The sequence below is a fragment of the Astyanax mexicanus genome, chromosome 10, assembly GCF_023375975.1.
Source record: "Astyanax mexicanus isolate ESR-SI-001 chromosome 10, AstMex3_surface, whole genome shotgun sequence".
In the NCBI taxonomy this organism is placed as follows: domain Eukaryota; kingdom Metazoa; phylum Chordata; class Actinopteri; order Characiformes; family Acestrorhamphidae; genus Astyanax; species Astyanax mexicanus.
The window spans coordinates 27,387,971-27,400,516 of NC_064417.1; the positions used below are offsets into that span (position 1 = coordinate 27,387,971).

General features: G+C 38.9%; 1 protein-coding gene across 3 annotated transcripts in view; it reads left to right on the plus strand.

Annotated features, from left to right (window-relative positions):
* Positions 1 to 12,546, plus strand: part of LOC103047851 (A disintegrin and metalloproteinase with thrombospondin motifs 2) — a 274,381-nt gene that overhangs the window by 233,420 nt on the left and 28,415 nt on the right. For all 3 annotated transcript variants that reach the window (XM_049483934.1, XM_049483936.1, XM_049483935.1), the window contains 5 exons: positions 6,871 to 6,984; positions 8,248 to 8,393; positions 8,570 to 8,745; positions 10,903 to 11,036; positions 12,406 to 12,526. In XM_049483934.1, the coding sequence (XP_049339891.1) occupies positions 6,871 to 6,984; positions 8,248 to 8,393; positions 8,570 to 8,745; positions 10,903 to 11,036; positions 12,406 to 12,526 (691 nt within the window). The remainder of the gene's footprint in view (positions 1 to 6,870; positions 6,985 to 8,247; positions 8,394 to 8,569; positions 8,746 to 10,902; positions 11,037 to 12,405; positions 12,527 to 12,546) is intronic.

The window sequence follows — 12,546 nt, forward strand, 5'->3', positions numbered from 1 at the left end:
CACCTGGTTTTAGAGCACAATCATTTATTGTCCTGATGGGCAGTTCTGGTGGAAACAGGAGAGTTGAGGTGCAAATTTATTTCCGCAGAGATTTGGGCAGCCATGGTTTTATGTTTTTTGGATACAATCCGGGTTAGCACCCGAACATCCCTTTCAGACAGCTTCCTCTTGCGTCCACAGTTAATCCTGTTGGATGTGGTTCATTCTTTTTGGTGGTGTGCTGACATTACCCTGGATACCGTGGCTCTTGATACATCACAAAGACTTGCTGTCTTGGTCACAGATGCGCCAGCAAGACGTGCACCAACAATTTGTCCTCTTTTGAACTCTGGTACGTCACCCATAATGTTGTGTGCATTACAATATTTGGAGCAAAACTGTGCTCTTACCCTGCTAATTGAACCTTCACACTCTGCTCTTACTGGTGCAATGTGCAATTAATGAAGATTGGCCACCAGGCTGCTCCAATTTAGCCATGAAACCTCCCACACTAAAATGACAGGTGTTTCAGTTTCAATGTCAATCCCCTGTACAATTCAGAATTCAAATTTTAAAATAATGAAAAAAAAAAACACCTAATTTGAAGTCTGTCCAAACCTTTGACTGGTACTGTTTCTAGGATAAGTTTTCATTTATTTAAAGAGTATGACAAAAGTAGTAGTTAGGCCATGACTACCAGGTGTTTTGAATTTGAGGAGTAAAGGAGCGGCACCAAGAGACACTGTGCTAGCTGTTAAACATGGGGGTGGTACCATCATGCTCTGCATGCAATGACCTGTGATGGCTTCAGGTTTGAGAGACTTTTTGCACTGTTTAAGCTTCATACAGTCATTAATAGCTATCAAAACATTTGATCAGGGTGCAACCTGCTAATGGTGTCACCATGCTAACGTTTACACAGCTATATGCAGCTAACAGCCACATGCTGCCAGCAGTCACTGTTTTATCCTGCTTTAAAGCATGGGACTTTTATTTTTATGGGATTAGAATGTGATCCCATGCTTGTTAAATACATATCATGTGAATAAAATCGGTTACGTTTACTGTAGTTGCTTTGAGAGCTTTCTCTTTAGGTTGAATGGGATTTGTGTCAGTAATTCTCCAGATCTCGTTATGACGTTATAAAGTATGTATGCTAATAGCATATTCAGCTGTGGTCAGAAGTCTACATACACTCATCATGAACATGGATGTCTTGGCAGTATCGGGGTTGGAATGATTTCTTTGAATGGTTTGAAAGAGGTTTCAACCTAGACTCTGCACCTGCTGTGAAGCATGGTGGTGGTAGCATCATGCTCAGTATTGCTTACAGAAATCTGTGGGAATATTGTAAATGGCGATCCAACAAAAAAAATCATAAGGATCAGGGTATAATGTAAATAGTTCTATTTTGAAAGATGTAGGTCAGAGTGTAGATGCATTAGGCCTGGACAATAATTCGATATCGGTATTTCGCGATAAGAAATGTTTCAATAACGGTGATATCATTTTTGTGGTATATCGATATGTATTATTTACAGAATCTGTCACGGACATGCGTTTTACTGGCGTCAGCTCGCCGCACAGCTGAACACAATCAGCTTCCGTAGCTGGACTAGCTCTGTGCGTGATGACGTAATCACATAGGCACGTAGCAGATAGGCTAGGCTAGGCTAGATTTGGCTAGGCTAGGCTAGGCTCGGGTCCGCTACGCATCTAAAATGCCTCGCGCTGGAGCCAAACGGAGCCGGCACGAGCGGATCCAAGGCTAAGGTAGGCTCGGTTTGCATCTGAAATGTTCCGCGCTGGAGTGGAACGGAACGGAACCGAGCCTAGCCTAGCCTAGCCTAGCCTAGCCTAGCCTCGGGTCCGCCCACGGGTCCGCTCGGTCCGCCTACGGGTCCGCTCGGTCATGCCTCTGGTCCGCCTACGGGTCCGCTCGGTCCGCCTACGGGTCCGCTCGGTCCGCCTCTGGTTCGCTCGGTCCGCCTATGGGTCCGCTCGGTCCGCCTACGGGTCCGCTTGGTCCACCTCTGGTTCCCTCGGTCCGCCTACGGGTCCGCTTGGTCCGCCTCTGGTTCGCTCGGTCCGCCCACGGGTCCGCTCGGTCAGCTGCGGGTCCGCTCGGTCCGCCTCTGGTTCGCTCGGTCCGCCTACGGGTCCGCTTGGTCCGCCTCTGGTTCGCTCGGTCCGCCCACGGGTCCGCTCGGTCCCCCTCTGGTTCGCTCGGTCCGCCTACGGGTCCGCTCGGTCCGCCTACGGGTCCGCTCGGTCCGCCTCTGGTTCCCTTGGTCCGCCTACGGGTCCGCTTGGTCCGCCTCTGGTTCGCTCGGTCCGCCCACGGGTCCGCTCGGTCAGCCGCGGGTCCTCTTGGCTCCCAGCGCGGGACATTTTTGATGCAAAATGAATGCCCCTGCCGCTTCCACAAGTGATTCATTGAAGGAGGGAGGTCAGTGGTGAGGATTTGGTTCGACTCTCGAAGGTCTGCTAAACTTCAGTTTGCTGCAAATTGTGCCGGAGAGTGGAGTCGACCAGCAGCGGTAACGTTAAAACATCTAATCTGTTCCACCACCTCAATCAGTTCCACTACATACAATATTTTCCTTATACTGGCTGAAGCACTTTTATAGCTTATGTTGTAAGTTATTTAAGTTATTTAAAGTTTATGAATCCTTTAGGTTTGTTTATTTGACGGGGATATCATGTTCCTTTTATGTTCATAAAGAGTTGTATTTTGTCTGAAGCACTTTTGTAGCTTATATTGTAACTAAGTTATTTATAGTTGATAAAGCCTATAGGTTTGTTTATTTGACGGGAAAATCTTGTTGCTTTTATGTGTATAAAGGCTTCTTGTGTTCTTTATCCTAGTTGGAACACTTTTGTTTTGATCTGTTAAATGTGTTTACAAAAGAATAAGAAGCTCTGCTTCTGTCCTAATTTAAAGTTATTTTTATTGGTAATAGTTATATTGGCTTATGTTTGACAGGGATGTCATGTTTTTATTTTGCTATATGCAAATAAAATTGAGCATTGATTTATCTTGACTATTTTTTATTTCTTAAGTATTATAATGTTTTCGTGAAAGGAGGTTTCAAAGACTTAAATTAAGTAGACAGTAGTAGGTACTAGGGGTGTGCCATATCATATCGTACACAATAATATCGCCAACATTTTTGAATATCGTGAACGATATTATACTCTGAAATATCGTGCCACATCACTCACCCCTAATTATCACATCAGGGTACTAATTGTTTGCTGTTTTAAGCAAAAGAAAAACTCACACATTTCTAATTTCCTATTAAATATCTACTAGAGACAGATTATATCTGTTCAGTATCATTTATTTTACTTTAATACTGGATATATGGAGATATTTGGAGTGCATTATTATTATTAGTATCATGTAATTCTCAATTATTGACTTCTGTTATAAATCTGCTAAAATTATTATTTTTTTTAAATATCTTAAAGGTGTGCAATATCATATCGTATACAATAATAAAAAAGTTTTGTTTTGTTGCAGTAGTGTTTTTTGTTTTTTTGTCATATCGCCAAGAGTATCGTTATCGCGATAATACCATGAAATATTGTGATATTATTTTAGGGCCATATCGCCCACCCCTAGTAGGTACGTATTTCCATTGCAGGGATTCTTAGCAGTTTTCTGAGGCCTTCCAGGTATTTATATCGATATCGGAATTATATCGTATCGACCGAAATTAAGGAATATATCGTGATATGAATTTTGGCCATATCGTCCAGCACTAAGATGCATCAAATATTCATATATATTTTTTTCTAATTAGGATCATCACTCATTCAATATAACAGTTCAAAGAAATCATTGAAAGCTCATGTTGCTTTGACCTTTTTGTCCAAATTGAGTGTATGTACACTACAAACCACAACTGTAAATGCCTAATTAATTGTTTATACTGTAATAGTATGTGAAATTTGTACAATTATCCTATAAACACCTCGTATAATTACATTAAATGAGGTTTTCCCCATACCACCAAACTACAACTTATTAGTGCATTCAGATGAAGAATATGTCAGTCTGTTTTGTTTTTCATTTCTATATTTATTTTATTTGCGCTCTCTCTCATATCTTTGGACCTAAATGGCACTCATGTGTCATCGCTCTCCAGCATTTTGTCAGCTGACTGTTGTGTTTGGTCGACAGCTGTGTCAGAACCACCATGACTGACGGTGTTGTTTTTTCTTCTTCATCATTACGCTTTGGTTTGCATGATCTGGCCTCCTGTACACAAGCTGCTGGGATCAATACTGTCTTCCATATGTTCATGCTGGTACCTTGGACAGTAACTCTTTAACACTCACTGTTATAATGCCCACGTAATGCTCTGCAAGAATGATGTGGAATATGACATCATCGAAGGAGAACTACTGTGTGACATGGACTTGGGATATGGTCATTCTGAAATACAGTGCTTTTAGCTGATACTCCCAACAGGCTTATAATACTAGCGACAGGGGCATAGTGTTGCTATGCAAAAAAAAACAAACAAAAAAAAAAACGCTATTTTCACACCATTAACAAGCTCAAAGTAGCTCCAAACTTTTTTGGTAGAATTCTGAGGGCCCTAACATTTAAAACTCTGTTTAAAAAAAAAAAAACACTGTTTATACACTCAAAACCTTCAGGTAGCTCTCTGGATGCCACCAGCAAAACGGAGAGTGGGAACAGAACTGAACTGAGCTGATCTGAGGTACCCCACTATACTACTAACCAGAAGGAAATCCTTAGAGAATTACCTTATTTAAAAGAAATCTATATATTTAAACTGTGGAAATTATTTATTGAATTAACATAACCTTTTATTGAAACAAAGGGAACTATTTATTAAAGTCAACGCAATGATTTATTACAACTGAAAAAGTATTTATTACATTTAACGTAACGATTTAATAAAACCGAGGGAATTATTTATGAAATTTGGAACAAATTAATTAAAACTTTTTTAGTATTTTTTAGTACATTAACAGAACAATTTATTAAAACTGAGAGAATTATTCATTAAATTAACAGAACGATTTATTAAAACGGAGGGAATCATGTATTACATTTAACATAAAGATTTATTAAAATTGAAGAAACTATTAAATTAAGAGAAATACTGTTTATTAAATCAAGAGGATGATTTACTATATTTAAGTAAACATATTAATTACATCCTAAAACTTATTTATTACATTAAGTTAACATTTTTTTTAATTATTTTAAATATATAAAATATATATAAATTAAGAGAATGATTTACTACATTAAAGAAAATAATGTATTATATTTAAGTAAACCCATTTATTGTAATATGAAATAATTATGTTAAATAATTGTACTTAATAGTAGTTATAAAATATATAAAGATTTATTGTTTGTGAAACGTCTGTACGAATGTTTAATGTTTAGGAATTGTGTAGGCTGAACACTTGTTTCTGTATGTGCCGTATTTGGAAAACGACCACCAGCGACAGCTTGTTCTGAATAAGACACGCCCCAAGCGACTCATAGCCTGTTGGACAGGCGACACAGATCGATTTTGTCGCGTTCGGTGTGAACGTACAGTGACGCAGAAGTATAAATTGGCCTTAAGTCAACTGAGGAGCAACACTATGCCCCTATCACTACCATTGTAAACCTGTTGGAAGCATCGACTAAAAGCGCTGTATTTTGGAATTCTGGGGGTGAACAGAGGCGGGCTATTCGACAAAAGTTCCTACTCCTTACCATGTCTCACTACACCCCAAGTCCATTTCACACCAGAGTTCTTCTTTAAGTCTTTGCACTCTGTTATCTCATTATTGTGAAGGTATTGTAACAGAATGCCTGAGGGAATAGTTCAGCAAAAAGTGAATCTTAGCCTGAATATAGTCTCAGACAAAGAAAAAGCATTTGTTTAATGGTCAGGTGAGAAGTGATTAAGATTGAGTTGTTTGACCACAATGGCCAAACAAGGCTTTCAGTCCTAAGAGCACAGAACCAACTGTTAAGCATGGTGGTAGTAGTAAGTTGTCCATATAGTGATAGTGTAGCTCTGCTAAAAAAAACAAACCAAAACCGAAAGCCATGGGACAGCCCCACATAAAACCATCATAAAGTAGGTGAAGTTACTTCAGCAGATGCCAACACCTGTGTGTAAGCTGTGAGGTGTTATCTTGTGAGTGGGTTTGAACCCTCACAAGATAACCAGCATGCTTATGGCAAGGCTACATGATTAGATGATTATGGAAGTTGGAGTGAGGTCTAAAAATGGGTGCAGAAGGATAGACCATTCCATTCCAAAGCTGTAAAACTCACAACTACATCATAGAGGGTGCTACCACCTACAGTGGACAGTTCAGTGGTAATGACGGTAATGATAGTGACCAGTGGTGTCTGGCTAAAAATGTCCATGCAATGCAGAAGATACAGGACACAATACTAGGCGCTGTCCCATGAATTTTGGTATCTCAAATTCTTACATTTTTTGTTGAATATTGTTGAATATAGTTGAAAATTTCTGATTGGACTTCAAGGTAATTGGTTGCATATAACCATTACTTGCCATTACTCGGTAGCTACTGTGCATTAGCCTCATAGCTCCAATGCAAAACTATGAACACAAAGCATGTGTTGACTGATCGACTATATTTGGGCTAAGAGATAAACATTAGGACTCATCTTTTTGAATGAACTGTTCCTTTAAACAAAGCGTTACTGTCTTGATATCTATTTATCTCTATTCTTCCTCCTCGTTTTATGTCCACTTTAGCAGCTTTATCTGAGGTGGACTCTTGTGATGTGGCCACTGTGCCCTGTGTGTTGTGAAGTGCTGTGTGTGAAGAGCGTGTTTAAATATACTGGACTCTGCGTTTCTCCCTCAGTACCGCACCTATGACCCATGTAAGCAGCTGTGGTGCGCTCACCCAGACAACCCATTCTTCTGCAAGACCAAGAAAGGACCCCCTATTGACGGCACAACCTGTGGGGAAGGCAAGGTGTGGAAACTGTTGCATAAAACTGTCATTAATATGCTTCCTGATGAGTTCTGAGAAGGTTTTGGCCTAAAATGTATTTTGTAACGTACAACAAAATGTATTTTATTGAGATTTTAAGTGATAGGCCAATGCAAAGTAGCACAGAATTGTGAAGTGCAACGAAAATGGTACATGGTTTCAAAACTTAAATCACATAAAAAAAAAAAAGTGTGACCCACCCTTCACTTTTAAATTTCCAAATTAAATTCACTGCAAATTGACCGCCTTCAGAAAACACAAAATTAGTTAATTTAGTTTGAGCTATACATTGTGTTGATAGAATATAGTGACAATAAAAAATTTTTTTCCAGTTATATTGAACAAGTACACAATATGTGCATCAATATGCAAAGTAGTACATTTACAATACACTTCAGCTGTGTTAAAAAGGTGTTTTTTTAAAAACACTGCGTAAATCTACATACATTTGCAGAAGTTGAAAAGTAAAAAAAAAATCACAATTTAATGCTTTTATGTTGTGTTTAAATATAGTTTACTATATTTTATGTAAAATATACATAAGTTGCCATAAGTTGTTCCAAATAGTACATTTAGTATGTATTTAAGTACATGTTTTTAATTTTAATTAATAAAAGTATGTACTTTTTCATGTTAAGTATTCTTTTAAAAATATATACTTTATACACTTTTCTTTTACAAGGGTAGTGGAGACATACCCCAAAAGACTTATTGCTGCAAATGCAGCAAAATGTGGCTCTACTGAGTATTGATATAGGGGGTCTGAATACTTTTACACGTCACACTTTTCAGATTTTTATTTTAATAAAAAAATTAGCATTACATGAAAAGCATTTTTATTTCACTTCACAATGATGTACTACTTTGTGTTGATCTATCACTTACAATCTCAATCAAATCCATTTAGGTTTGTGTTTTTAAGGTTACACAATATGAAAATATTCAATGGGTATGAATACTTTTGCAAGCCAGTCTACAGTAATGGTGGAAAACTTGTTTTTTTAGACGATTCGATGATTTTACCATCATCTACATTACTTATAAAACTCACAGAGCAGTGTTTTGGTTCACTGTTGTGTTGGGAGAGTAAATAAAGCAGTTTTATTAGTGTTGTAGATACTATATAGTATTTAAATGAAAAAAAAAGTATTTTAAGTAAAATATTATAGTATTAGTAAAATATGAAATATTCTGAACTAGCTTCTGATCCCTCTTTTCTGTGTGTTTTTTGTGTGTGTTGTTCAGCACTGTTTTAAAGGGCACTGTGTGTGGCTGACCCCTGACATCATAAAACAGGATGGGAACTGGGGTTTGTGGAGCGAGTTTGGTGGCTGCTCTAAGCCCTGCGGACGAGGCGTGCAGTTCCGCACTCGCGCTTGTGACAATCCACGGTATGTGTGTGTGCATTCTCCTCATAAACTTTATACTGTATGTATAATGTACCTGTTAAGTGTATGGAAATGTCTGAATGAAGAGAACAAACATTTTACATTTAGTGAAAACAGCTCTCTACAATTCTATTGAAACAGAAACGAATTTTATTTTCGCCTCTTTGGTTCTTCTGTAGCCCTGCTAATGGTGGACGGCCTTGCTCTGGCTCCAACTACCAGTTCCAGATGTGTAACACTCACGAGTGTGAGGACCCGTACAGGGACTACAGAGCCGAGCAGTGCAGCATGATGGACAACAAATTCGAGCACCACAACGCAAGACACCACTGGCTGCCTTATGAACACCCTGATCGTGAGTGACTGACAGAATAGAACTTAGACAGAACAGTGTACAGTCCATATACAGCCCAGTACAGACACCATACAGCACACTACATACAGAACATACAGCACACTACTATCAATACAGATGCCTACAGCACTTCACAAGCACTACAGACACAACACAGTCCAGCACAGACACCATACAGCACACTACATACAGAACATACAGCACACTACTATCAATACAGATGCCTACAGCACTTCACAAGCACTACAGACACAACACAGTCCAGCACAGACACCATACAGCACACTACATACAGAACATACAGCATACAGCACACTACTACCAATAAAGACACCTAAAGCACATTACAAACAGTAGAGACACAACACAGACCAGCACAGACACCACATAGCACACTACAGACAACATATACTGCATTACAGACATCAAACAGATCACTACAGACAACATACAATGCATTACAGACATCATACAGCATATTAAAGACAAAACAGACAACAAAAAAGCATACATCAAATTACAGACAATATAGGCATGACATGACAAACTACCGAAAAATATAGACATCACAAATCAAATTACAGACAATTTTGGCATGACACGACAAACTACAGAAAATATAGACATCATACAGCAAATTACAGAGAACACAGATGCCATACAGTAGACTACAGACAATACAGACAACACACAGCACAATTCAGACACCATACAATGTAATACAGATATCATACTGCTATTTACAAAGAATACAAATACCGTATAGTTCAGCATACATAGAGACTTGTCAGACAGCATACATCAAAAATGATCTCTCCAGACAATTCAGACAACATAGACACCATTCAGCACACCACAGACACCATACAGTGCAATATATACATCATACAGCTAATCACAAAGAATACAAAAGCCGCAGTACACTACAGACAATGCATCCATCATACAGACACCACAGACACTGCATAACATCCTCTTTTCACATGTTCTCTGTAGATTATTTCTTTTCTCGCTCTCTCTTCAGCTTGTTTTGAATTGCGTTTGACTGATGCCATTTCCTTCTGTCTAAATCTGTCCCTGGCCCCTTGTTTTCTGCTCCGGACAGCTGTTGTGAATTACACTGTGTGGAGAGGTGAAAATATGAGTACACGCGAGCTGCCAGCTCTAATCTCTCATTTTTCCCTACATCCACTTCCTGCGCCTGCATGACTTCATCAAGCAGACCGTGCCTTTAGCACATGTAGTCTCCAAAGAGTCATCGGGTCCTCGGCTCCACGGCTCCTCGGCCGCTGGCCCAGGTCTTACAACCGCAGCTCAAAGAGCCAAGTTGGAGCTCAGCTAAGTGGGGACTTTTTTGAGTTGTTCAGACTGGAAGCCAATTGGAAACAGCAGAACGTGTCGGATGAAAAACAGCTGGAAAGGGTCACTGGATTTCAGAAACGACTGGATTTCAGAAGTGTCTGTTCTCCTGCTAGAGGATCAGAAGTTCAGTCCTACAGATGTTACATTGAAGGCTGGAGAGAGCTGATGATGCATTACTATAATAATTTTTGGGCTGATAACAATAATAATAACTGTGAAACCCTTAGAAGGACACACTTGTGGGAAGTGAGTCTGGCCTAAGGAGGCCTTAGATCATTGCTTAATAACAGATCCATTTTTGTAACAAATATTAGAAATAACATTAAAAAACAAAAACAACAAAGTATTAATAGCCCTATCTGGAAAAATATGTGAAAAATATTTTAAAATTCTACTCAGTGATAAAACTCCGGACTGCAATAGAAAACAAACAGGAGGACCAGTGAGTTTCTTGGCTTTTCCAGTCACATGACATCGCGTTCAGTAGCTCCTCCATTTCCACACTCTGTTGTGTTTACTTGGATCTCCGTAGAAACCTGCACGTGCAGTGGACAAATAGCTATTTTATTAAATGTGAGGTGACGAAACTCAGAGATGTCAGTCTGGACTAAAATAAAATTACAGAAGAACCCCTATAAAAGAGAAAATCACCCCTGAGAAACAAATCCCGTCCGGATAGAGCAACTGGTTCATTGATTCAAAACACACAGCAGTGATCTGAAAGAGCTGTGGACATGTTCTCATATGTTCTATCATTAACGGTTCTGTGGTTCTATGTTCTCTTCCCTCCTGTAGCTAAACAGCGCTGCAGCTTATACTGCAAGTCCAAAGAGACACGAGTTGTGGTGAACATGCAGGAGCTGGTGGACCCGGGCATCCGCTGCTCCTACAAGGATCCATACAGTGTTTGTGTGTATGGGGAGTGTGAGGTGAGTTTATAGGGGCTTGGGTTTGTGGGCATATACAATACATACAGTACCAGTCAAACGTTTGGACACACCTTTCAAATAATAATTTTTTTTTTTGTCCTTTAAATTAATAGAGAAGTCATCCAAACTGTGAAGGAACACCTGTGGAACCATGTAGTAACAAAAAAGTGTTAAACAAACCAAAATACTCTGAGGTGAAGCATTTAGTTGCAACAGAGGTAACTCTTGGTCTTCCTTTCCTGCTGTGTTTCTAATGAGAGCCAGTTTCATCATGATGTTTTTTATGGTCTTTGCGACTGCTCTTGAGCATACTTTTAAAGTTCTTATTTTTTTTTTTTTTCAGATTGACTGGCCTTAATTTCTAAAAGCTCTCAAACACATTAATAGAAGTTCAAGTACCATATTTTCGAATTATAAGGTGCACCGAATTATCAATGAACATCTATTTTCTGGTCTATTTTCATATACAAGGGGCACAGGATTAAAAGGCAAATTAAGTGAGATTAGTAAGAATGACTACAGTAAAGTGAACAAGGGTGTCGCCATGTTTTCCTTCTAATTCAGAAGCTGGGGAAGCGCCTAAGTAAATGAAACTGTAATTCTTAAAAAAAATAGTTCAAAGTGTTAATATACTTAGATTTCTCTCGTAAAAACGTTTATTAGGGTGAGTAAAGCCCTTTCGTTTATTTACAGCAAGCTGAGATTTCCTATATTTTGTCTAAGAGTAAGTTTTCAGTGACTTTACTGCTTCTTAATACCTGACTGGTAAAATTCATACATAAGGCACACTGGATTGTAAGATGCACTGTCGATTTTTTGGGAAAATTAAAGGATTTTAAGTGCGCCTTATAGTCCGATAAATACAGTACGTAACTCTTGATGAGTTCAGCACAGCTGTTATCTAAAAGAATTTAAAATAGAAAACATATTCTTGTTTAACACTTTTTTGTTTACTCAATAATTCCATATGTGTGAATGACTTTAGTATTAATCTACAATTCAGAAAATATTAAAATAATAAAAGAAAACTCTGAATTTAAGGTGTGTATAAACTTTTGAGTGATACTGCATATATACAGGTTGTACAGCTCCTGTAGAAAGCTGCTGGATGGAGTTGAGGAGTTGCGGCTGAGGTAGCGTCTCAATGCAATCAAATCCTCACAGTAATGTTCCAGTATCTTATAGAAAGTCATCCCTGTGCAATAGAGACAGACAGTTACTCCAGCAAAAGCTGGATAAACTCTTTCTAATCAACCTGATGTTATCATTAACAGTGAATATGCAGATGTCCCAATACTTTTTGTCCATATACTGTAGTAAATGTGTGCTTGAGTTTTACCGTTTGCTGACAGTGTTTCTCTCTCTCCAGAAAGTAGGCTGTGATAATGTGGTGGGCTCCGGCCTTCAGGAGGACAAGTGTGGTGTGTGTGGAGGGGACGGCACCAAGTGCAAGACCATCAAGTTCAACTTCAACGTCCCTGATAAGAAAGGTGCTTAATGTGAAGTTTAG